Here is a 26,938-nt window from a genome sequence, read left to right as displayed (position 1 = left end):
GTGTGCATTTTCGTTCAGCGAGGGTATTGATGGTCATGAAAACAGGCTGGGTAGATGGAGTTAAGACACAGATCAACCATGATCTAATTGAACGGCAGAGCAGGCTCAAAGGGCAGAATGGCCTCCTTGTATTTCTATATTCCAACTGACCTCTGCAATTTTTCCATGCATTTACATGTTTTAGCTTTGTTTGCATCCCCAGTTCCCTCTGTTTGATCCATCCAGTCAGAGCCATACTATCTGGAATTTCCTATCCAAGCCCCTGTGTGTACATGCATTCCTTGGCTATCTCTCAACTCGCGTTTCTCTGAAGTATCTCGTGTTTTTTTTTCTACATCTTATTAATGTAAGGTATCAAAACCTGATATTAAAAAAAATCTCTTTGTTAAACAGGGTTGAGAAATACAGACCACTGAAACTAAATGAAGTTGTGGGGAATGAGGAAACCGTCAGCAGGTTGGAGGTACTTTTCAGCACTTTTCTGTTTCCACATCACCAATTCCAAACCTCTCCTCTCCTTGCCACGTGGTTGAGGTTGAACCAGACTGTTTGCAATCTTGATGTCATATCTGACCCAAGATTAACTTCTGAGCACATACCCACTCTATCACTAAGATCTCTATAACATCGCTCAACTGCCCCTGCCTCAGCTCATCTCGTGAAACCCTCATCCATGCCTTTGTTACCTCCCAGACTTAACTATTCCAACATGTTTCAGGTCAGCCTCCCACACACTACTCTTCGTAAACTTGAGGCGGTCACAAACTCTGCTGCCCGCACCCTAACGCGCACATACCAAGCTCTGTTTACTCGTCACCTTTCTACTTCCTGACTTACACTGGCTCCCAGTTCAACAGAGCTTCTATTTTAAATTCTCCCCTTGTTTTCATGTCCCTCCTTGGCCTCACTCCTTTCTATTTCAGTCCAATAACCCTCAATATGAGTCCCTGTAGTTCTGATATCTTGTGCGTCCCCAATTTTAAACGCTCAACCATTTATGGCGAAGCCTCAGCTGCTTAGACCCTAAGCTCTGGGATACACTCCGTAAACCCCTCTGCCTCGCTTTTCTCCTATAAGAAGATACTCCTTAAAACCTACTTCTTTGACCAAGCTTTAAGTCATCTGGCTGAATATCGCCTTATGTGGCTTGGTGTCAAATTTGGGTTCATAATGCTCCTGTGAAATGCCTTGGGATGTTTTATGCAAAATGTGTTAGATAAATACAAGTTGTTGTTTAAAGAAGCAAATCTTAAAGTTGACAATTACATTGTGAGGGAAAGAAAGTTCATTTTCCTCTCTTTTTTTCCCCCCGCCCAGCCCTAATACATCAAATTTAAAATTTACTAATTGATCTCCTGCAATATTACACTTGGGCAATCAAGACCAAATATACCAGGGCATGTATGGCTCACAACATTTTATTGTGCCTCAAGTTAGGCTGATAAAGAGGGCTTGGATCTGCTTGGAAAGCTACTGAGGCAATATGTAACAAAGCTCTGTTTATTTGGATAGTTTAAGTGTCCACTGAACGGGCGGGGGGTAGAAAATGGCAAGAATAGTTCAGGCTAGTGAACATTTAACCCACTATTGGGTTGCCAGTGGAGCTACGCTTAGGTTGAAAAACTGTCTGGGAGAAGGTGGAGTGGTTGAAGCTTGATGAACACTACTCGGGAGGTCAGATACCCTCCTTGTACAGAGTTAGACTTGAGGTAATTCGGATTAATTAATAAGCGAGGGGATCTCATGTACCACACTTTTCAAAGTGGTACACAGTGTGTTTTTCAGTGCTCTTGCTTATGCTGATATGGCCTTTTGGGAGTTCTCAAATGACTTGTCTAAGGGAGTGTATGAAGATCAATTTAGGAAGATCAATTTGTGCAAGAACCAATTATCACTTGCTTATGAATTATTGGAGTGGGCTTCTAAAGCAAAATTTACAAGTACACGTGATCCTGCAGTTGAATATTGATGCATTATTAGTGGGGTTCCCATTTACATTGGTGTTTCTTCAATGCATTTTGAGATGGAATGATGTGACCCATTCAACATGCTATTATGAAAAATTACTGGTAGTAGGGTAAACCAATCATTCAGTTGCACAGAATAAAGAGATTCTTAAAAAAAAAATGTAATTTCCTTCACAGGAAGGATGATCTTTTAAGTTCCTGAAGCTTTAATTAGCAATTTTAAACTTGATTTAAAGTAGGAGGAATTTCAATTTTCCTGGTCTCTACTCTATCTTAAGCTTTGCTTCCTTAAGCTTCCTTTGGCTGGGGGAAGCATTCCTTTAAAAGACTCTTCATTTCTGTTCTTTTCCAAAGAAGTATGTTTTTCTCATTCTTCATCGTTGTAAAAGTACAAGAACTGGTTTCCCTGAATGACTATAGTATGGTTTTATAATTGAGGTGAGGCCAATTGTCCAACTTTTTATAGCACTGACGCATTGCAGGGAAAAAACAGATCAGGAACAGAATTTTAAGTTGCAGTGATCTGGAATTAAAAATGGGAATCATTTACTATGAGCTATTTCCATTAGCTATATAAACACAAGCCATTGTCAACCAGATGCACATTAGATTTTCCCATTTTAGTTTCCAATTATTGTTCCTAATGTTGATAAATTTTGATTAATTATCAGTTATTCAAATTTGGAGGATTTTAATTTATTACAGCATTATTGTCAACAGTAGCCTCAACTTTGGCACTAATTGTTAGTGGTATGTTAATTATATTGTGAAGATGCACAGGTGAAGAGCATTGTTTGTTTAAGTACTTAGAGCACTGATAAAGAGAGACTGCTGGGACACTGGGTTGGTAGGTAGAAGGCAGAAATATATTATGTTGGATTCTGTGAATAAACCTGTTGTCCAGAAAAGTATTGGTATCTAGTTTCATACTTCTCCAACTGGTTTGGAGTTGAATTAACAATAAACATCATAGAAACAATAGAGCCATAGTATAAATAAACCATAGAAATAAAATGGCATCTATATCACCAGAGCATCTGAAAGGCTTCTCCAGCAGTAGTGAATGCCATAGGACACCTTTTCACCTCCCGGCCCAGTCTGCAGATTAGCTAAATTGCTAGACTGCTAGTGCAAGCCAGTTATGTGGTGCGTTAATTGTATAGATCGGTTTCTGATATGGCAGAAGATGCACAGCCAACAAATTGAATGTCTGCAATTGGGGAGCAAGTTTATCCCTTAGTCACTGCCAATGCTTTGAACTCCATTTTGGCCTGTAAATATACCAAGTTCAGAGTGCTGTGAGTCAACACCTATTGAAGAAGTTCTGTAACTTAAATAATGTGTAAAACTAGTTTCCATGTCAGTTAAGCTTTATGCACTTTGTGTCCAAAGTTCAAGATGTCTGAGCTGAGGAACGCCAGGAGCTAAACTAAGTTCTTCCCAAAAATGTTCAAGTAATAAAAGGGCTGTGCCCAGATTTGTCTAATTTCTTTTGCTATTAGCTTCTGTCTCTGAAGCCTTTTGAAATAAGTTGGCAAAGTGATTTGAACATGGTTCCACTCTCTCTCTCTCTCTCTCTCTCTCTCTCTCACATCCTGCCACCCCTCCCCCAAGGTCTCAAGAATGATTGTTTTAATAAAGAATGCTTTTCCATCTGTCCACTCATAATTTAAGAAATAGGAACAGGATTAGGTTATATGGTCCCTTGAAACTGTTCCACCATTCAATAATAAGATCATGGCTGAACTTCTACATCAACTGCACTTTTCTGACTTCCCCATATCCTTTGGTTCCCTCCAGAAATCTGTTGATCCCGATCTTGAAAAATTGAACCAAGCATCTACAGCCCAGTAATAAAATAGTAGTAGAGAATTCCATTGATTCACAATCGTCTGAGTGAGGATGTTTCTCCCCATCTTAATCCTAAACAGCTGAGCCTTTATTCTGAGACTATGATCCTTAGTGATAGATTCCCCAGCCCTCAAAGAATTTTATGTTTTGATGAGACCATCTTTCATTCTTCTTAATTTCAGAGAATATGGGCCTATTCTATTCAATTTCTCCTGCTAAGAATCAATCTAATCAGCTTTTACTGCACCTCTTCTAAAGCAAGTGTTTCCTTTTCTTGAGCTAGGAGACCAAAACTGTACATGGTTCTTCTGGTGCGGTCTCCCCAAAGCCCTATGTAGTTGCTCTTAACCTTTATTGCAAGGTAATTCAAGTGTAAGGCACCATTTGGTCTCCTAATTGCTTGCTATACCTACGTGTTAATATTCTGTAATTAGCAAACAATGGCCCCTCCCAATCCCTTTGTATCTTTGTATACCAATATTTAGCAGTCTCTCACTTCCTTAAATATTTGTATAAAAGTGGATAATTTCACACACTCCCCCACACCCCCCACCCTGCATTCTACTCCACCTTCTTGCCGATCATTTAACTGGCCCGTATCCCTTTGCATCCTCTTTGAATTCCCTTCACGGCTTACTTTTGCAGGGACAATGAGCTTAGGATGGGAGAAGAAAATTAATCAAGAAAAAAAGGTTTGAAAATACTATGAAGGCCCATCAAGCATGATAACAGAAGAGGTAGCTTTGCTCTGTCCCTGACATTTGTTAGATCTCACTGAGATGTAGCACTGATCAAAAACTGGCTTGGGTAATCCTGTTCACAAGTGCAGCCATCACTGACTATGATCAGCACAGATCTAGCCAAAGTTAGCTCAATAAAAAATTCTTCTGGTATAAAAGCAAAAAACTGCGGATGCTGGAAATCCAAAACCAGGAAAAACTCAGCAGGTCTGACAGCATCTGTGGAGAGGAACACAGTTAACGTTTCGAGTACATATGACTCTTCAACAGAACTAAGGAAAAAATAGAAAAGCGGTGAGATTAGTCAGTGTGTTTTATTTGTCAATTAAACCTTGTTGGGTTTTTTAGTGGGGTGGATATTAGTTTCCGGAGACTGTCTCCTTCATAATTAGTAATCATTTTAGTTTAAAATTCATCAATCTGAGGATAATTATGTAGTATGAGGACCTTGTTTCCTGAACCTATTCATTGTATCCTCCAGTAAAGTAAGAACTATTTGAAGTTGAATAGTTGATTTGATTGGCTGGAATACATCAACGAAGCTTGATGTTTCTTTGGGCAGAAGTGGGGCAAAAAAGGAAGAAAGTTATAGAACCTAACAATTGTTTACAGCACAGCATCATGAGTTTTGTGGATAGCCACAAACTCTGGCCAGCTGGAGAATTACTCAAACCTATGGCATTGTAAGCAATACTCTTCATTTGCTTAGCCATTTTAAGCATTTCATTCACAGAAAACAACCAGCTTATGTGATAGCCTTATAGCTCCAGATGAAGTATTGCCTTTTAAACAGTAACCAGGTTACCTGCTTCCTCATGTAAACTGCATAATGAATCTTTTAGTTGTGATGTTTATGGGCTGGGTTACGAGGTTTGATTGTAGCTTTTTTGCTTTTTCCCATCAGTGAAATGTTGAGTTTTTGACCTTTCAGTAGGTACTCATGAGTTAATATATGTATTACAGTTGTCCTATATTTTTTGCGTGATCCTGCACTTTCAAATTAATTCATTGTTGAATGTTCAAATGCATACTGGCTGCAATTACTTCAGTCATCTCATTGTGTCATCTTTAACAGGTGTTCGCAAGGGAGGGAAATGTACCCAACATCATTATTGCAGTGAGTATGAATCATCATACAGGCCAACGCCCATTTAATTATCTTACAGGAATGTCTGATAGCAGCATACTGTGATGTTTCCAGAACACAAACCTTTGTAAAGCATAAGAGAGTTTAATGTAGGAAAGGTATGTTTTGTTCAGACTGAAGGATACTAATGCCTGATGTGTTGATAAGAACAGGAAATCAGAAATTGTCTTTTAAGTTGTGTTATGACCACAGCAGATGTTAATTGCTAAGCAAACCAAATCCCAGAGGGAAACTTGGCTTATGGACCATACCCTTTTATTGTATTCTGAAAACGAGAAGAAAGCACACTGATCTCAGCAGCAAGAGGTCCAGTAACACATTTTGAGATTTAAATTAAAAGTAAAAGTTTTATTAACAAGAAGAAAAGAAAACTTCACACAAGATTACAATTACACAGTTAAAATTAGTTTCACATAATACCTTCTCAAAAGACTCCCTACTTGGTCAGACCCACAAGTAAACACCTTCCAGGCAACACTCCTTTATGAATGTTTAACTATAAAAACCCAGTAATATTACCCAAGGCAAACTGCTGTAGATTTACTAAAGGTATACCACACAACCTCTTAAACTCTCTTCACTCTGCTGTGAAAATCCAAGATTTCAGAACAAAACTGCTTTTTGCAGCCCAAGACTTTCCTGGCTTGCTTGGATGGCTGATTCAAACTGCATCTTCTCCCAGCCTAGAGCTGTTTCCAGGAGATCTTCCTCACACAGCCAACTATCAACCCGTAAGCTTTCCACAATAACTCTAAAATACCTTTTCCCCCTTTCATCTGAGGTTCCACTGTTCTCACACCACTTTGAAACTCAAATCCTTCCAAATATAAAATATTTCATGTTTTTATTTTCCCTACTTTCGAGTCAATAAAATATAATATACCCTCTTTTGTTTACCCATGGAACTCCTGTAAAATGCAAAAGTGTTTCTTGTCACTTCTGACTTCCCTCTCAACTTAACTAAACTCTCAACTTAACTAAAAATACAAATATTAGATCCAACCTATTTACTTGTACCTCAAACCCACCATAATATGTCATTACAAATGCATACCTAACACCTCTATTCTTTCATGCCTTACCTCCCAGACAACCTGTTTTCTAGTAACTTTTCCCCAGCTTAATCAATGGCATTAAATGGCACAGCCTGCTTCACGGAAAAACACAACATTCACCCCCAAAAAGAATCCATTCGCACAGTGGTGCTGATTAAATCATATCTGCACTTGAACTTGCATCTAAACTGCTGTAAGTTTGCATTGTTTGTTTTTCCCCTGACCTTTTTTATCTACTATTGCTATCATTTCATGCCTTAACGTTGACAATTGACCAATGTTTCTTGGTCTGAATGCATCCTTGCAAAATGGTTTTACCTTGCTTGCTAATTGGGTTGGTGAGAACTACTACCTTTTGACATTACCATTGACCAGGAATTTTATTTATGCCAGTTTGCTTCAAAAATAGTTCATAATTTGATAATATCTAAAGGTAGAGATCACTAGTGGCAATCCAGTAACTGGATTTGTGTTGCTGAGTTAAATCCTTGGTGACCAGCTTTCTCTCCATCTATATCCATGGACTGAAATTGTACCTTGATCTTGGTCTAAAGCTTTTATTTTTTTAATCCATTCATGGGATGTGGGCATCAGTGGCTAGGCCAGCATTTAATTCCCATTCACAATTGCCCTTGAGAAGATGGTGATGAGCCACCTTCTTGAACCACTGCAGTCCATGTGGTGCAGGTACACCCACAGTCCTGCTGGGGAAGGAGTTCCAGGATTTTGACCCAGTGACAGTGTAGGAACAGTGATATATTTCCAAGTCAGGATGGTGAGTGGCTTGGAGGGGAACTTGCAGGTGGTGGTGTTCCCATCTATCTGCTGCCCTTCCAAGTGATTGTGGGTTTGGAAGATGCTATCCAAGGAGCCTTGGTGAGTTGCTGCAGTGCATCGTGTAGATGGTACACACTGCTGCCACTGTGTGTTGGTGGTGGAGGAGGTGCCAATCAAGTGGGCTGATTTGTCCTAATTGATGTCAAGATTCTTGTGTGGTTGGAGCTGCACTCATTCAGGCAAGCAGAAAGTATTGTATTAAACTCCTGACTTGTGCCTTGTAGATGTTGGACAGGAAGTCAGGAGGTGAGTTACTCACCACAGGATTCCGAGCCTCTGACCTGCTCTTACAGCCACACTATTTATATGGCTGACCAGAAATTGAACTGGACTAATGGTAACCGCCAGGATGTTGATAGTGAGGGATTCAGTGAAGGTAATGCCATTGAATGTCAAGGGACGATGGTTAGATTCTCTCTTATTGGCACTTGCCTGGCACTTGTGTGGCACAAATGTTACTTGCCACTTGTCAACCCAAGCTTGGATATTGTCCAGGTCTTGTTGCATTTGGACATGTGCTTCAGTATCTGAGGAGTCATGGATCGTGCTGAACATTATGCACTCTTCAGCGAACATCCCACTTTTGTCCTTATGATGAAAGGAAGGTCATTGATGAAGCAGCTGCAAGATGGTTGAGCCTAGGACACTACCCTGAGGGACTCCTGCAGTGATGTCCTGGAGCTGAGATGATTGATCTCCAACAACCACAACCATCTTTCTTTGTGCTAGGTATGACTCCAACCAGCAGAGAGTTTTCCATTGATTCCCATTGACTCCAGTTTTGCCAGGGCTCCTTAAAGCCACACTTGGTCAAATGCTGCCTTGATGTTAAGGGCAGTTACTCACCTCACATCTGAAGTTCAGCTCTTTTGTTCATATTTGAACCAAGGCTAATGAGGTCAGGAGCTGAGACCTCCTGGTGGAACCCAAACTGAGTGTCAGTGAGCAGGTTATTACTAAGCAAGTCCCACTTGATAGCATTGTTAATGATCCCTTCCATTACTTTTCTGATGAAAGAGAGTAGACTGATGGGGCGGTAATTGGCCAAGTTGGATTTGTCCTGCTTTTTGTGTATTCTCATATAACTAGAATGTTTGAGTGGTAAAGAACTGTTGATCCCAAATTTGTGATTGAGCCTTGACATCATTTAAGAAATCCAATGTTGCCGTTTGTAGAAAGTCATTGTGTTTCACTGTCAAGAGTGGGAAAGATTTAGCTCACAATATCTTTTCTTAAACTTCCTCAACTTTTCCCATTCACACTAGAGAAGAATTGTTCTTGGGTTATTTAGAACGTACACGTGGTGGATTGCTGATTTATAGAAAATAAACTTCATTGGTTATATAGCTGGTGGCACTCTGTAAAGTTGTGTTCAGTGATGTAAAGAAAATACATGTATACAGTTGTTATGAGTTATAAAATATAATTTTACTAACAGATTTAAAAATTATATCTGTTTAACGCAAACACAGGATTTAGATGGAGTGCTGACAGGCTTAACTCATTACTGTGTTTGCATTACGATTGACAATGTTTTTCTTAATGTTTATTAAAGCCATGAGTTATTGCTGGATGTTAACGCTTTATTAAAGTAATAAATATTCTAGTGCTTGCCCTCAACATCTGTTGTCTAAATTGATTCTTTTAAGTGAACAGTTTTAACTATTGCATATCTTTAAAAGCTGACCATTTTATTTCTGTCATCATCAAGGGTCCACCTGGTACTGGAAAAACAACTAGCATCCTGTGCTTAGCACGGGCACTGTTGGGTCCTGCATTAAAAGATGCCGTTCTTGAACTCAATGCATCAAATGACAGGTAAGATAGCTGAGGATATTTTGCGTGGATTTTTAATATGATTATTTAATATTTTTCATTTGTCGCTCACAGTAACTGCTGCCTTAATATGCGTTGCTGTCCGTCTACATTTACTCGGTGCCAGTGCTTCTAAGGTGCCACCCATCCCAAGGCAGACCCACAAAAAGTCTGATCCATAATTTTCATTCCCAAAAGTGAGAGACTGTACACTTTTTCAGCAAAGATCTGATGACACCTAATGAAATCCAGCAGATTTTGCTGCTAGTGTTTGTATTTAGAAGAACAGCAGGCAGCAAGAGAAGCAAGCAGTTGGCTCAAATTTGCTGCCCAGCAACTTTTCTTTCCAGAAAATATGTTGTGTTACGAAATATTATCTTACACAATATGTTGACATGTTGTGAAACATAGTCTTTTCCCAATGTTTTAGTTCCATATCCCCCATCTCACCTTTGTGTTGCTTCAGTCAGGGCTGGTTGTAGGTACAGTAAAGGCAGTTGACATTGGCAAAAGCATTATTAAATATGAAAATAAATACATCAAGACAAAACATCCCTGCTACAACCAACCCTCCTGTGATATCACTTGCTATCAACCAATCGTGTTTGATGTGAACAAATGGATTTTGTAATTCTAATCAATTGTAGTGTGTAGCTTTTCTGTGACAATTGGAAGTGATGAAATTTTGAGGTAATTTATTTACAGGATTAAGCCCATGTGATGATCTCATTCACAATGTAGAAAGGTGTAAAAAAAAAAACCTCTAATTTGTGCAGTGCCTTTTATGTGTTCAAAGTGATTCACAGTTAATGGCATACTTTCTGAAATTGTGGCTGTTGTAATGATGGCAAAGATAGCAAACTGATTTTTTTATACCATAAGATCCCAAGTACAGCAATGAGCTGATGTTGGTTAAGGGACATGTATTGGCGACGAAATTGGGAGAAATCTTTTTCTTTTCAAATTGCTTTTCTGCCTGCCTTAGAAACAGGCAGAGCCTCCGTTTAACATCTCCTCTGAAAGATAGCCGATTGGATAATGTCCTAAAGTGTCAGCCTAGATTACATGCTCAAGTCACTGCAGTGGGTCTGAAACCTGCAACCTTCTGACTCATGAAAATGCTTCCAAAGATGTATGGCTGACATGCTAAATATTGGATATAGTATTCATCTGCAGACACCCTCAGCAAATACAATTAATATTATTCCGGAAAAGGCAAAATAAAAATGTCTGGAAGATATCTCTGGTCTTTTTCAGAAGAGGAACTCTTCTCCCTCCCTGACTCCATAAGGCATTGAAGCACAATCCAGGAAAACTACCCATCCCTAGACGAACTCAACTAATCAACATACTCCTAATGTGCCCAATGATCGTCTTTAGGAAATTGTCAGCTCTTATTTTAAAGGATTCTTATTTATCCACTTTTTACCATGGTCACCATGTTGCAGAGGGCAACAGAGTAGCACTGTGGACAATAAGGCTGGCGTGAGCAAGAGTTTGCAGATATTTTCCTCTTCTTTTGAACACCCTCCTGCCCCTGTCCCCTACATCCACATACTTGCCCATGGAGAGTGATTATTGAGTTCATTGTTGGTTAGACTCCAAAATCTGAATTGTCAGAACAGATACAGAGTAAAATTCTATCTACTCTGCCTTAGCCCTCAATTTCTAAAGAGCTACTCCAATGGGCAGATGTGAACCTTTACATTTCCTACATCAGCTGCTCTGGTTCAGCAAAGTTTGAGAAATTTTTGGACTGCATAATAATTCTGCCTAGATACTTCCAATTATTTTAATAGTGACAAATGATGCCTTTGTGAATTTATATGAATATGATTTGCCTTTGTACAGAGGTATTGATGTGGTCCGAAACAAAATCAAAATGTTTGCCCAGCAAAAGGTCACACTACCAAAAGGTCGTCACAAGATCATCATCCTGGATGAAGCTGACAGGTGAGAGGATTCATGTACTTGAGCATAAAAATCATATCTGATGTATGTAATCTAGACTGAAGAGAAGATGGATGCCAACAGCATTTCAGCACAAGATTGGTAGGGATTTCCCCGCCTTAGTGTGTTTGAGGTCAGCATCAAAATTTTTATTGCATTGCAGACGTGATCAAGACCATAAAAAATATCTGTTTAAGGCAGAAGCGAGCATAATATGACTGCTTCTGGAAGGAGTTCTGCAGTGCAGCTGAGTGCTATGGAAACACTGCGTTTATGTTATTTGAATGCAGGGTATAGAACCAGACCTTTTTGTAAAATTGCATGTGGCAACCACTTCCATGTCCAGTTGTGGTGACTTTCTGCCACGGCTCACTAGCTTCTACAGTGGTTGGGGAGTTGGGGGGAGGGGGGGGGTGCCTAGGCCTCCTGCTCTAGAATACCCTTCCTACACCTCCCTGCCTCTGCAACTCACTTTCCTCCTTTAAAACCTACCTCTTAGATCATCAGACTTGATATCTCTTTGTTTGACTGCATCATGTTTTGTTTTATAGTGCTCCTGTGAAGCACCTTGGAATGTTTCACCATGTTGAAGATGCTTTATGAATATAAGTTGTAGTCGGCACCAGCTCAGTTAGTGGTCTGGCATTTTATTAGCCAATGCTGTCACTGAAGCCAGACTTGTACCTCTCTGGAGGTTCCCGCAGATGAGCAAGAGCTGAATGTAGAGTGAAGAGCATTTATTATTTATCTGTGGTATAATTAAGTGATGTTTGTATTCTATATATTTTCAAATATTCTGTATGATTTATAGTATGACAGATGGAGCTCAACAAGCCCTAAGGAGGACAATGGAGATTTACTCTAAAACAACACGCTTTGCCCTGGCATGCAATGCTTCAGACAAAATCATAGGTAGGTTTGTATGAACGGGAAAACCTTAATTATATCTCTAGAAGTTGTTAAATTAGCTATTCTCCTGTTTCCGGACATTTTGACTGTTTTTCCACAGAAATAATTTCAAATGGTTTGAATTTTGTTTTTGAAAGCAATGTACATTGTCATCAGTTGATTTTTTTTTTTAAACTCCAAAAAGAGTCAGACAGCAAAATGCTGTGAGAAGGTTGAAAAGTCAGGAACTATAGCAAGAGGATGTTAATCCCTGGGGTTTGGACTGTATACAAACTTAGTCAAGTAGGACAACCTACTGATGGAGAGGTTGGGGAGACATTGTGGCATTCCTTGTCATATCATTACACAAATACAAGTTGTACTGACTAAACAGGGTTTCATATATGTTTGCATCTTATCATGGTATAAGCCCTCTTAAAGGTACAAAACCAAACCTTATCTCATCTAATGTTAACTCTGGCCACTTTCAGGGTGCCTTCTGAAGGACTGAAATAATATTACGTTAAGCTGGCACCTGTTACACTTCTGTCTGTGGTGCCATCAAGGAATGTTATTTTTCGAAGTTGCAAGGAGTTTTTATTTTAGTTTACTGTAAATTGCTTTACATGATACCAACAAAGCAGGTGTTGCCATAGCGGTGAGTTGTGGAAATGTAACCACTCCTGGAGCTGATCTTGTGATTTATTCAGCTCACGTCACTTGACGGTTTATTTTTAGTAGCTCACCACTTCCTGGCCTGGATCCTCTCGACAGCAAACAGAATGAATCATACAGCTCAAAACTTGAGTTGACATTGGTTGGATCCTAGCCAGAGGCGATTGTATCACATGAACTTCACAGGCTGTGCTAGTGAGCTGTAAACTGAAAGATTTTAGTGGGGGTTTTTGATGGGGAGGGGCAAGTGAAAGAGATGCAAAAGTGAACGTACCCTATACCTGCTTGTATATAATTTGAAATAGAGTAGCTATTGTCTGCGATTTACACTTTGTAGCATGCTAATACTGCATCACATATTGCAATGTTTTCTACACTCTTGAATATAGTTGATTAGGTGTATCTGTATGCTTGAGATGGATCATTAGCCGATCCAGCTCTGCTTTAGGTTGTTGCACAAATCAGTAAGGAAATTAGCTATCTATCTCTTTTACCTGCACTATGGTTATATGAACATACAAATTAGGAACAGGAGTAGGCCACTCAGCCCCTCGAGCCTGCTCCGCCATTCAATAAGATCATGGCTGATCTGATTGTAACCTCAACCACACGTACCTGCCTACCCCCCGATAACCTTTCATCCCTTTGTTAATCAAGAATTTACTTAGCTCTGCCTTAAAGATATTCAAAGACTGCTTCACCGCCTTTTGAGGAAGAGTTCCAAAGACTCACAACTCAGAAAAAAATTCTCCTCATCTCTGTCTTAAATGAGCGACCCCTTATTTTTAAACAATGATCCCTGGTTCTAGATTCTCCCCACCTCCACCCTTTCAAGACCCCTCAGGATCATAAAGGTTTCAATCAAGTCGCCTCTTACTCTCTAAATTCCAGTGGACACAAGCCTAACCTGTCTACCTTTTCCTCATAAGACAACCTGTCCATTCCTGGTATTCATTTAGTAAACTTTCTCTGAGCTGCTTCAAATGCATTTATATCTTTCCTTAAATAAGGAGACCGGTACTATACACAATACTGCAGATGTGGTCTCACCAATGCCCTATACAACTGAAGCATAATCTCCTACTTTTGTAATCAATTCTCCTCACAAAAATTATATTTTATTAGCTTTCCTAGTTACTTGCATACTAGCCTTTTGTGATTCATGCACTAGGACACCCTGATCCCTCTGAATCTCAGAGCTCTGCAATCTCTTTCCATTTAGATAATAAGCTTTTTTATTTTTCTTGCCGAAATGAACAATTTCACATTTGCCCACATTATATTTCATTTGCCAGGTCTTAGCCCATTCACTTAACTTATCTATGTCATTTTGTAGCCTCCTTACGTCCTGTTCACAATTTACTTTCCTATCTCTCTTTGTGTTGCCAGCAAATTTAACAATCATTCCTTCGGTTCCTTCATCCAATTCATTTATTTAAATTGTAAAAAGTTGAAGCCCCAGCACTGATCCCTGTGGCACACCAGTCATCACATCCTGCCAACCAGAAAAAGACCCATTTATGCCTACTTTGTTTCCTGTTAACTAACCAATCTTTGATCCATGCTGATTTGTTACCCCCTACACCACTTGCTTTTATTTTCTGCAATAACCTTTGATGTGGCACTTTATCAAATGCCTTCTGGAAATCTAAGTATAGTACATCCACCGGTTCCCCTTTATCCACAGCACGTGACTCCTTCAAAGAACTCCGAGAAATTGGTTAAACATGATTTCTCTTTCACAAAACCACGCTGACTCTGCCTGATTGCCATGAATTTTTCTAAGTGCCCTGCTATAACATCTTTAATGATAGCTTCTAACATTTTCCCTATGACAGATGTTAGGCTAACTGACCTATAGTTTCCTAATTTCTGTCTTCCTTTTTGAACAAAGAATAAACATTTGCTATTTTCTAATCTAATGGAACCTTCCACGAATCTAGGCAATTTTGGAAAATTAAAACCAATGCACCAACTATCTCACTAGCCACTTCTTTCAAGACCTTATGGTGAAGTCCACCTGGACCTGGGGATTTGTCAGTCCACAGCCCCAACAATTTGCTCAATACTGCTTCCCTGGTGATTGTAATTTTCCCGAGTTCCCGCCGCCCCCCCCACCCCCCCCCCCATTTCCTGATTTGCAGCTATCTCCGGGATGTTACTTGTAGAATACAAATCCTACAATTGAAGACCAAAGCAAAATACCTGTGACTGCCAGTTCATTTATACTGATATTTTTAGTCAAGTAGTAAGTGTGATACAAAGGATGTAGATTGTTTGGAAGTCCAGGACATGTCACATAAAGAGGTTGATTGTACTAATTGTTATGTAATCCTAAATGTTTGTTCTGCTGTACCTTTGTCCTCTTTTGTTATCATGTGTTATGCCTGAAAACTGCTGGGAGAATTTATATAAAATCCCCTTTTTAGTGACATCCCAAGAAGGAAAACAGTGGATAGAGAGAGAGAGCTCTGTCCCCAAACACTAGAGAGGAAATTATGGTATAATTGAAGAAAGCTTCTCCTCATTATGGCCACTTCTATGCTGCCTCCTGATCAGACCAGCAAGCACCAGAACAAATTTGGAAAACTAGATTATCTAAGGTGCATCCTTAACCTTGAAGTGTTCAGAATAAAGGGTGCTGTAATTGTATCTACTGGTTGATACTGTTCAGTGTACAATCAAGTTCATGTTATATCCTTGGCATGCTCACAGAGCCTATCCAGTCTCGCTGTGCTGTCCTACGTTACACAAAGCTCACCGATGCCCAGGTCCTTGCACGACTGATGCAGGTGGTCGAGAAGGAAAATGTCCAATATACAGATGATGGACTGGAAGCCATCATCTTCACAGCGCAAGGAGACATGAGACAGGTAAGATCAGTTTGAGTCGTGGCACTCAAGAGTATAGAATGAGTGCTGACCTGTTAAATGTTATGCAAGTACACCAACCACTTACAAAAGATTCCTATATTATAATTTCCCCATAAGCTTTTCCCAACATCAACAACTATAATTGCATATGTAGCACTGTTAAGTTAGTAAATGTCACAGAAGCGTTCTCAAACAAATTTGGAATAGCAAACCTTATGGGAGGAGAGAGGGCAGGAGAGGTCTAGGGATGGGATTCCTGAGCTTAGGTAAATTTGCATCAATGTAAGTGAGCTGTAATTTTTGTCCTTGTCCCTTGAAGGATGTTGATGTAGAGATATGGACGACTTTCATTTTTCTTTTAGCTATCTCAATAAGATGCAAAGTGATTTAACCTTTTACCATGTGCCAGTACTGTGCTTTTGACCCAGTCATGGACAGCCTCTGTTCAGAATGTGACATTTCCATTTGCCTCTGATTAAGACAGCTAATTAGCATCAAATTATGAGCAGTTTTAATCAAACACTACGAATTGGGTTGAATCCATCTAGACTCCATTCATATAGGAAGTCAAGAGAAAGATATGTTTATTCTGTTCCTATGAGCTGAATTTGAGTGAGTAGAATGTATTACAGTATGTTCATTTTGAATAGAAACTCCAGTGTAGGTGTCCCAAGGTGTGCATTTCTTGGCTAATTTATTTTGACTTATAGAGAAACTTCTTTGTCTTAACAGGCTTTGAACAACTTGCAGTCAACACATTCAGGATTTGGGTTTGTCAACAGTGAAAATGTTTTCAAGGTAAGTGCTTAGGATTTTTGTAGAAAGAAAAAACTTGGATTTATATAACAGCTTTCACATCCCAGAACACTTTACAGCTAAATCATTATTTGAAGATTATGATGAGTTAACCGGTTTTTGGTGGTGTTTATTGAGGGAAGAATGTTGACTGGGATGTTAGGAGAATTCACAACTCTTAATCAGTTAGTGCTATGGGATTTTTAATGTCCATCTGTCAACAGGCAGGTGAGATCCTGGTTTAACACCTTCTGAAAGACAGCGCCTTGAACAATGCAGCACTCCCTCCATTTTCCACTGAAGTAACAGTTCAGATTGATATGTTTGAGCAAGAAAGCTAAACCACTGAGCCAGTCTTCCGCATGTTTAGTTACACAATATTGCTGCTACTTTGCACCATAATTCTGTTGTTTATCTTAATTTGTTTCCTGTCCAGTGATTTTTGTTAGATGTCCTAAAGATCCTAAGCAATATTTTTTTTAAATAATAGAATGGATATATTCCTCAATTTTCCCCATTTTATTATACAAGAATACAGAAAATTGTTCTTTAAAAAGCTAATTTTTATTCCATCTTTCTTGCATATACCTGGATCCTGTTTTCTAGTTGCTTTATTATAACCACAATAGTTTTGATCTTGATGCACACTTCTTGTTATATGTTATAATGCCATTGTTTTATTAACTGTTGAGTTATTGAGCTGTATTTTGCCTCAAATATTTTGGAAAACATTTGTTTTACACCGAATGATGGTGCATTTGCTAGTCCTGTGTTCTGAGCAGGGAGTGTGCTCAGATTTAGTGTGTTCCTTTGACCTGTATCCCCTTTTAGCTAGCTCCTTACTGGGAGCATGGAATTGGTGAATTCATACCAATGGAAGCTAAGAAGGGACTTTAGATATCAACTTCTCTCAGTTGGTAGCTCTCTGACCTCTATATCAGGCTTGTGGGTTAAAGCTCCACTGTGGATTTAACACGATCCAGAGTGACACTACAGTGCAATACTGAGGGAGTGCTGCGTTGCTAGAGGTGCCATTTTTCCTTGATTAGTGAATTCAAGGTTTTGCCTGCCAGTTCAGATAGGTGTAAAAGATCTCATGACACTATCCAATGAAGACCAAGAAGCTCTCCCAATGTCTTAACTGAATCCAATCACCAAATAAAGAAAATTATCTGGTAATTCATTTTCTGTGTTGGAACCAGCCAAAAGTGGCTGCTGTATCTACCAATGTAACATCGGCAATATTTGAGTGATATGTGGCTGTACTTTGAAACATCTTGAGGATGTATTAAAGCACCATATAAATAGAAGTTTCTCACATTTTGAGTATTTGAGTGCACAGCCAACTGTCAGCCGTAGTTTGGTCTGTAGATGCCTTAATTATTTGCATGTCTTACAAATTTGTTGACACCCAAGAAATTCTAGTTGAGTTTATGCAGGGAGCATCAAGTAGAATTAAAACAATGGCCTTAGGAGTTCTGGCAGCTGTGTGTAGTAGCGGGTAAAAACACTGGAGATACTGTCATGATTCAGAACGTGTAGTTCTATCCTTACTAAATGTCCCATTTCCAATAGGTCTGTGATGAACCACATCCACTTCTGGTAAAAGAGATGATTCAACATTGTGTTAATGCAAACATCGATGAGGCATATAAGGTGAGTTCTGCATGATGACACTATCGTTCGCGCATGTTTATAGTTAACTCTCAAACACAAATTTGTTAATGTCTCCTCCTTAAGCTTTTATTCTTCAGCTAAAAATGGAGAATGCTGGAAATACACAGTAGCCAGGTGCATCAGTGTAAATAAACCAAATAATTAACTCATATTTCGCTTTATCAGAACAGTCCTATCTCCTTGTTTGTTACCAAATTCTCCTCTATTCCAAAACTATGCTGCAGGATCAGGTTATTCCTAATATTCTCCTCAACAATAAACTGCTGCCTCCAACTCCCTTCCATTCTTTCCAGTGGCAAGCGTGAGAAGCTTGTAGACTTCTTTTGTTTGAAAGGTTATAACAATCTGTTCAACAGCCTCATCCCTCAATTTTTACTCCCATCTCATGCCTTTTGCTCTGCATCATGGCCTCATCATCCTTGTCTCTTTCATCTTTCAAGACTGCTGACATCACACCCTCTTCAAAAGACCCACATGAGCATCGTTCCCTCTAATTTCTCTTGCTGTTTGTTGCACTATGTGGTCCCTTTTAAGATTGCTGAGCTCGTGTACATCTTAAAGGGAACATTGCCTTTGTGCAGCCTGTTTGTCCTTTGTGCGGTACATCCCAGATTGCTGTGCAGCCACACACCAGCACACCTCAGGGGTGACATTGCGTGTGAGACCTTTGTGGCGCCCCCTATCTTGCATGCATGTCTTCACTGCCCACCTCTCCCTCTTCACCTCGCCATTCACACTCCATCTTATTTGCACTTGTTTTCAGTTGATAGCTTTTGATTTATATTTTCTCCTCTCAGTATGATAATTTGACGTGTGTTTCATTGGCTATGCTGTTTACTGATTATCTATCTGTATCGCTGTTGTTTTTTTCATTTTCAGGTTGTTGCTCACCTCTGGAAGCTGGGTTACTCGCCAGAAGACATCATTGGCAACATCTTCCGAGTCTGTAAAACTTTCCAAATGCAGGAGTACTTGAAACTGGAGTTCATCAAGGTGAGAAGGGTTGGAGCATTGGAAACTAGGTTTCCCAATTGGCAGTACCTGGCATTAAAATAATACCTATCAGAAAAACAGTGCTACTGTTTGACATGATCATCTTGGTTGTATCTGCTTCTGGGTCAAATGGTTAAGTGTTTCTGTTTTGCACCAGAACTTGAGCACATAGTCAAGGTGACATTGTATTGTAGCACTGAGAGACTTCAGCATTGTCAGAGGCACATCCTGCAAAGGAGAGACCTCATTATCCATTTTGGTAGTTCATGTTAAAGATCACCCAACGCTATTTGTATAGGGCATTCTGGTGCACTTCAACGTAACTCTTTGTGTGAAATGTTTCGAGACATTTGACACACCACAATAAGTTTTCCATGCAGGGGAAGATGTAAGAAGGAAACTAGTTTCACTTAACATGTCTGGGAATAAAACCATTTGCAACACTGAAAATGTGTTATAACCAGGAGATTGCTGTTGGTTTATTCTAGCATACTGTTCCAAACCTCATGTCAGACTCCTGACTGTGATTCTGAAGCTATACCCCATTTCCTAGCAGGAACTCAAGTCCCCTTTAAACTTGCCATGGTTTAAAATTTCTCCATTTTGACTGTGATTACTCAATAATTCTACCCTTTTACAAAAAGAAAACTGACTAAATATCTTTTGTTTTGATGCCTTTTAATTTTGAAAAGTAGAAGTTTGGCCCATTGTAGTTGTTCTGATACCAATCCTGCAAGCAGAGCTAACCACTCTAATTCAATTTTCCTGTTCTTCATATCTATGTATACCGTTCCTTTACAAATATCTATCCATTATATTTTAAATTGTTATACTCTGCTTCAATAAATACGTGTATTTAAAACATTCCACGTGCTAATTACTCTGTGTATGGAACGTTTCAAATCTTCCTTTCATTCTTCCACTGATAATCCTTGTTACCAATTGTAAATTCTCTTCCTCCCACTGCACACCTCCCCCCCCCCCCCCCCCCCCCACAATATGCATGACTCCTTTTTTAAGTTTTATTTCTACTCCAACCTTGTTATCAAATCTTAGCCTTAACATATTTTTAACCCAAACTTTATTCACCACTGACTTCAGTATCTTCCACTGCTGGTTTTGCCATTTGCCAGTTTTCCAACCATATTAATCTGGGTGAAGGCCCCTTTCAGTCTATTAAAATTAGGTATTTAATGTGAATTTTTATTAATAAGGCTGAAAATGTGTTTATCACAGAAAATAAGTTTTTTACGTGTCTAGTTCATCATCTGTAAGTAATCTGATTTTAAATCTCTGAAAATGACTTGAAACAAACTTCTACTATGCTATTTACTAGTGTTATTGGTGTACACATCAGTTACTTAGTAAATTAAATATTCGTACTATTTTAAAAACCTTTGAAATGTGCCTTTGTGCCAAAAAGAAACCAGCTTCATTTGAAGAATCTCCATTTGATCAGACTTGATGCAGTGGAAACTCTCTCTACGTTACTTATTTCAATTTGGAGATGGGGGCAGCTTCCAGCGCAATGTTTCTTAAACCAATGTTAAAGATTGTAGAAACTAGATTTACACTGGACTTAACCTGTGCTTAAAATTACACAATTTCCTTTTACACCAAAATTGGTAATTAAAGGCAAATGGTCATTAGGAAGACCAGTGAAAACTTTAGGCTGCTTTTAATGAATGGTTAGATAGTGGTTTCATATTTGCAGTTCCTTGTGAGTCGATTTATTGGGACCGTTAGAATGAAGGTGAAAAGTTGAAGCTGGGCTTTTCTACTCACGGTTGCACAGTGACATTGACAAGAAGAATGGAGCAGATCACCTGGAATTTAATTAGTGTTACAGGACTGGCTCTTGGGAAAATGAGAGGAAAACAAGAGGGTGGAGGAAAGATTGAGAGATAGTGTTATTCCAACATGGAACTGCATTGCAGAAATCCATGTTTGAACCCTCCTGGAATAATAACTGTGTTTTCTCTCTTGCTCTGGGCTCCATTCAGTTTGATTCCACAACCTAAAACTGGTAAATATTCGGTGCTGATTTGCAGAAGCAACATGGAAATGTTAGGGTAATGATTTTTCCATTGTTGAAATAGAGCTTTATTCTGATTCTTCATTGCAAATCTCAGGATCTCTCTCGGAAAAAGTGGGAGGCAAGAATGTAGGACAGAATTGCAGAGAAAAGTTGCTGCTGTACTTCTAGTTTCCGGCATAAATAATGGCACATGGTTAGAGAAATGGTTAAGAAACAGGAAGAATAGAGATTGGTCTCTTTAAAACAAAAGGTAACTCATAAATTTTGAGCTGATGGTTTGTAATTTTTAAAAGTAAATTCTTTCTTCTGGATCCCTGCAGGAAATTGGATACACTCATATGAGAATTGCAGAAGGGGTGAATTCCTTATTGCAAATGGCTGGACTGCTGGCTCGACTTTGTCAAAAGACTGTGGCTCCACCAGCAAGTTGATGCATAGGCCCTAATCTCCAGAGTGCTTTTGTTTTCAAAAACTAGTTTCAAGTTTGTTACAGATTTGTATGTTTATCTGTATAGACTTCATTGGATATCTCCCATCAGATAACCTTCCTGTATTCATGGGATTCTGTGGATTTGTACTTCTGTATCTCGGCTTTTATCACTTTCTGGAGCTGTGTAAAGTTCACATAATAAATGCAGAAATTTTAATGTGCACCAAATCAGTAAGGCATAAATTTATGTGAACTTATTTCTCGACCATGGAAACAACCATAGAGCACGGAAACTAGAATTTCCAAGTTGGAGACTGATCATTTCAATATGAAATTCTGATTTACCTGTTCCATGGGTGTGTTTTAATATTTTCTTTTCACCTTGATTCTGCTGTGTAGCCCGTGTAAGTTTCTTAGCAGCATAGTAAGATGCTGACTCCTTGGCTAATGAGATCCAGTACAGGTTCGCGTTGTTAGTTCTTCCTTTCTCCAGTTATTTGTAAAATAAATTCATCTCTGTTGAGGTATTTGACAGTGGATTCACTTCAGGAGATCTTCACATATCACTGCTTTCTGTTTTTGTCATTGGTCCCAATTACACCATGAAAATAGCCCCATGTGAGCTCCAGCACCCCATGAGGCCACTTAAATCCTAGTTCACGTGCATGCTAGAATGCATTTCTATTTTGCCGTGACTGTCTCCATGGAAATAAGCACACGTGCTGAAACCAAATAGACTTTTTTTTAAACTGGTGAATATGAAGAAGCTGTTGACATTTCTCAACACTTTAATAATATAAATATTGCCTCTGCTCAGGGGATTTACAGGTGAGCTGTTTTTCTTTTCTGTGTTTGTTGACCTGATCAATTTTGGAGAAAAACATGATTCATACTGGGAGGAATGTCAGAAATGCAGTCATGAATGTGATTAATTTATTAGAAACTCAGCCACATACACGCACACAATCTGATTTCCTTGTTCTCTTTCCTTTTCACCGCATGCCCCCTCCCCACCCAACCCTTAAAATTGTAGCAGAGAGATTATCCGCCACAGTGGGTGAAGAGGTTGCAAAAGGAAATTGCGCAGCAAATGTATGAAGGGAACCTAGAGCTTTTCAGATCTGAGGTGTTGAGAGCTGCAAAGGGAAAACTGCTTGTGGATTGAGGTTAGAAATGGAATTACAACAATGGTTAGACTCCGATAAGTCAGAAATTATTTGATCTGGATTGAAAAGGAGCAGACTACTTTCCCACTGAACACTATTCTAATGTTTGTGTGGGAATGCTAGAGTATTCTCCTCTTTGTGGAATGATGAGGCTTGTAATTTTCAGTGGTGGAAATGCTTAAGTCGGTCTTCCTTTTTGTTCACTGCAGTGACAGCAGTTGGAGTGGTTGAAGGATCCAGTACTGTGACTGGGCTGCTCCACTGACGGTGGTTACAGGGAGTAGTTTCATGACATGACTGTTAACAGATCCAGTGGCCAAAAAAACAGGATGCTGCTCCTGTGACGGCAGGGAGCAAAAACCAACTTCAGTGTGCTCATGCCAGCAACAAAGTTTAGTTTCATAAAAAGCCTTCAAAACCCAAGGGAAGGAGTACTTTAATTACAAGTTAATTTTCCTGCCAGTTTGTCTTGCCTCTCTTTGACCAATGCCAGAGCTCCACCAAACTTTTTCTCCTTGCTCCTCTTACTCTACAAATATGCTACTCTACCCTCATTACGGTCACATCTACTTCGTTTTTCCCCAACCTCAAATCTTTGGAACTCATAATCTCCCTTAATCTCCACCCCCTCCCCCATACTTGTTTTTAAAACTCAAGCTTTGCATTATCTAATTGCTGCTTTCGAATTCTGCTGTCCAACCTTGGACTGTGGGCCATCAACCTACTGATGTTTTTTTTAAAAATACATCACCTAGATGGATTAATGATAACTACTGAAATTAGAGGACACATGGGATCACCCAGGCTTGGCCAAATTGCAGATACAAGTTTTGAAAGCGCTTGCAGTAAAATAAAACTAGAATGGATGTCGTAGGGAATATGACCTTTTGGCCAAGCCAGGAAGCTGATAACTAGCCTGTGGGTCAGTCTGTGATAAGCTGAGGATTGTGGGTCAGAAAAAAATAAGTTGATGAATGACCTGTGAGTTGTAGGGTAATAAACTGATTGCTTGACCTCGGGGTCAAGCTAAAATATGCAGATGATAGGCGCTGTGGTGAAATGTCAGGATGGATGAGCAAAGTTTATTTTGGAATAAACTGAGGACATCGTTTGTGCTAAAGGTCAGGTCATTCTGTGATCGTTTTATAAATTTCTCTAATTACAGATGCATCAAACAGGTAATTTCATGTTTGTGTTGTAAACTTGTTTGTAATTATGTAGGTAACAAACTAGACATACAAAATGATAACATTGTGAGTTAATGATTAGATAACACAAAGATGGCATACAAGAGACGGAACCTGTGTAAGTAACCTTGAATTGCCTCTGAGCATTCTGAAAGAGCATTTCCTCTGTATGCATACTTATACTGAATAAACTGCTTGTTTTTACTTAAAACTGATTGTGTCGAGTTTTTTTTTTAGGTACTCCACAACACATGGATAAATCTTGCTCCATTTTGCCAAAACTTGTTTTTTCTGCTCCAGAATGTTGTCTTTTAGGATGCCACAGGTGTACAACCATGTTTTTAGTACAAACACTTTCTGCCCTGGGACGAATGTGTCATTTCAATAACATCTTAAAGAAGTAAGCAAGCAAACAATCTATGTATGGTTAGTGTACGTGTCTGAGTCTTTCATGGTTGGTACTCTTTGCTAGAATTCATTCAAAACTAGTGTTTCCCTCAGCAGAAGATGGGTGTATCTCATTTATTACTGATAACAGAATTTTAATTGGGCCTTTTATTGAAATGTTTGTAAAAGAACTGTGCAGAATAACATTTTAAACTGTTGTACTTTCAATAGATTTAACAAAGCAATTCATAAATTACAAATCTTGCAGAAAAAATGTTCACATTAAAATTAATGGCATTTTTACTATCTCCAGTGTATTCATTGTCACTGAAGTGAAATAAAAACAAGGCACTGTACATAGACTTTCCTTCCCTTTTAAGGAAGTGATAAAACCACCTGAAACTAGAGCCACCTTAGGGAATATTCCCATCAGCAAAGCGGCATTCACAACTTGGATTTTCACATTTTTTTTTTTTCAAAGGTCTGATCAATTCTGTTCTCAATAGTTCTTATTTTTCAACCTTATTTTAAATGGTAGCATTTCTTATCGAATTAGTATCCAGTGCCAATTACAACCTCTTTAGCTTTGACTGACCCTTGCATATTATTAGGACTGTGCAAAAGCATCTGGAATAGCTAACTTATTGCATGAGATAATAGCACTGAAGGATTGATTTCCCAACCCTTGCCCTGGGAGGAAAGGTCAGGAAAATGGGGCTCTGTTGTTTCTGCGTTGTTTCAGAAATAGGGGGCAAAAATATAAGAAATCACTGGTAAGTCAAATAAAGAACTCAGGAGAAACTTATCCATTCCCTATTCCTATGATGAAGGGGTTGACTTATCAAGAACGGCTAAACAGGTTAGGCCTTTATTCATTAGAGTTTAGAAGAATGAGGGGTGATCTTACTGAAATGTACAAGATTCTGAGGGGGCTTGACAGGGTAGATGTTGAGATGTTTCCATTGGTGGAGGTATCTCAAACTAGGGGACATAGTTACAGAATAAGGGGACACTCATTTAAAACTGAGATGCAAAGGAATTTCTTCTCTGAGGGTAGTGAATGTCTGGAATTCTCAAACCCAGGGAGTTGTGGAGGCTAGATCACAAGGTATTTAAAAAGGAGGTAGATAGATTTTTGAATTATTGGGGTGTTGGGGGCCACAAGGAACTGGCATGAAAGAGGAGTTGGGGCCTGGGGTAGATCAGCCATGATCTTATTGAAGGGGCCGAATGGCCTACTCCTATTTCTTATGTTCTTATTCAGAGTATGGTGGGAATGCAGAACCTACTCCCATATCGTGTGGTCGAGGTGAATAGCATAGCTACAATTGAAGGGAAATTAGATATACATGAGGAAGAAATTAATAAAAAATAAGGTAGGCTAGGTGGAGACTTCTATGGAGCATAAACACAGTCAGAGACCAGGTGGACCAAAGGGTCCCTTTCTGTTGTAAATTTTATGTGTAATTGCTGGTCATTTTTTTGGGAGAGGGGGAAGAACATGTCCTCAAGGCATTCAAATGAGGTAGGAGAAGATGCTCCTGGCCCCCCCCTGCCATCTCATTTCCTGGTCTAAATATGTCCCAGAATCTCTAGAGCTGTGGCCTGCACATAACCCTGCAGACTGCAGGGTTCCTGAAGACAATTTAAAAAGCTCACATGTTGAAATTTACTTGGAATTTGTGGCTGCTGATTTCCTTTGGCAGTCAGAAAATCCTCATCACTGAGACCCAATGCCCACTGTTCTGCTGCCTGTTACAGGGTGGCTACAAGTCACAGATATCCTGGGACTCCTAAGAGCCACCCACTTGAGCACATAGAATCCAGATTCTATGTTTGGATATCTGGCTATATGGAAAACATGGTGGCCAATGGTGGGAAATGAATGACAGCCTAACCAAAAGGGTTGCAGGGTTATATTGAGTTTAAACAAACAACTTTCCCCTTAGGTTTTTTTCTCCATCAAATCTTAAAGTTCAAATTAAATTTAAAGAATGGCTGGTTGAATTATTCACTAATTATTTACCTTTTTAATTTTGTTTTCTCCCTCAAGTTCCACTGTGACCCACACTATTTCTTGGTCAAGTGAGCAAGTAAACTTTGTGTTATGCTAAAATCGGCTGCAGGAACATAAGAGATGAGGATTCTGCCTCCACTAGGGGTGTAAATCTGACATCACTTTCCTGTTACAGAGTGAAATTCATTGAATATGTTTCAAACCTACATCCTAACACGTATTATGGTAGACTGCAATATTGTGTTTTGATTACCCTTGATGTAGATACCAATTTTGTGGAAATATATTTGTATTTAATAATATCATTTGATAGGCTGTTGCCATGAAGTACCACACAAGCTGAAACTGGTCCAGCTGGTCATTGTCAACAGATGCTGAACCAGGTTTTATGGTATATCTAGGATTGCAATTCAGTGTGGTCCAATATCCAAAAATTTTCATTCCAAAGAA

The 26,938-nt window shown here is 39.2% G+C and overlaps 2 protein-coding genes across 8 annotated transcripts in view; one reads left to right on the top strand and one right to left on the bottom strand.

Annotated features, from left to right (window-relative positions):
* The window catches only part of rfc2 (replication factor C (activator 1) 2), a 27,677-nt gene extending 2,957 nt beyond the window's left edge, over window positions 1-24,720 (top strand). Inside the window, exons 2-11 of one of the 4 annotated variants that reach the window (XM_041198118.1) lie at window positions 394-463; window positions 5,634-5,675; window positions 9,309-9,415; window positions 11,264-11,365; window positions 12,174-12,274; window positions 15,641-15,798; window positions 16,531-16,596; window positions 18,169-18,246; window positions 19,148-19,263; window positions 24,322-24,720. In XM_041198118.1, coding sequence (XP_041054052.1) covers window positions 394-463; window positions 5,634-5,675; window positions 9,309-9,415; window positions 11,264-11,365; window positions 12,174-12,274; window positions 15,641-15,798; window positions 16,531-16,596; window positions 18,169-18,246; window positions 19,148-19,246 — 823 coding nt within the window. In that variant the 3' untranslated portion in view covers window positions 19,247-19,263; window positions 24,322-24,720. Of the gene's footprint in view, window positions 1-393; window positions 464-5,633; window positions 5,676-9,308; window positions 9,416-11,263; window positions 11,366-12,173; window positions 12,275-15,640; window positions 15,799-16,530; window positions 16,597-18,168; window positions 18,250-19,147; window positions 19,264-21,621; window positions 24,296-24,321 lie in introns of those variants that run through there. The other 3 variants (XM_041198116.1, XM_041198117.1, XM_041198114.1) reach the window with 3 other exon arrangements.
* LOC121283487 (linker for activation of T-cells family member 2-like) overlaps window positions 24,625-26,938 on the bottom strand; it is an 89,443-nt gene continuing 87,129 nt past the window's right edge. For all 4 annotated transcript variants that reach the window (XM_041198121.1, XM_041198124.1, XM_041198123.1 and 1 more), the window contains one exon: window positions 24,625-26,938. The gene's annotated coding sequence lies outside the window, so the exon portion shown is untranslated.

Source organism: Carcharodon carcharias, chromosome 10 (assembly GCF_017639515.1).
Source record: "Carcharodon carcharias isolate sCarCar2 chromosome 10, sCarCar2.pri, whole genome shotgun sequence".
Lineage (NCBI taxonomy): Eukaryota > Metazoa > Chordata > Chondrichthyes > Lamniformes > Lamnidae > Carcharodon > Carcharodon carcharias.
Note: the sequence above shows the minus strand (reverse complement) of the source record. Positions and strands in the feature narration are given on the sequence as shown.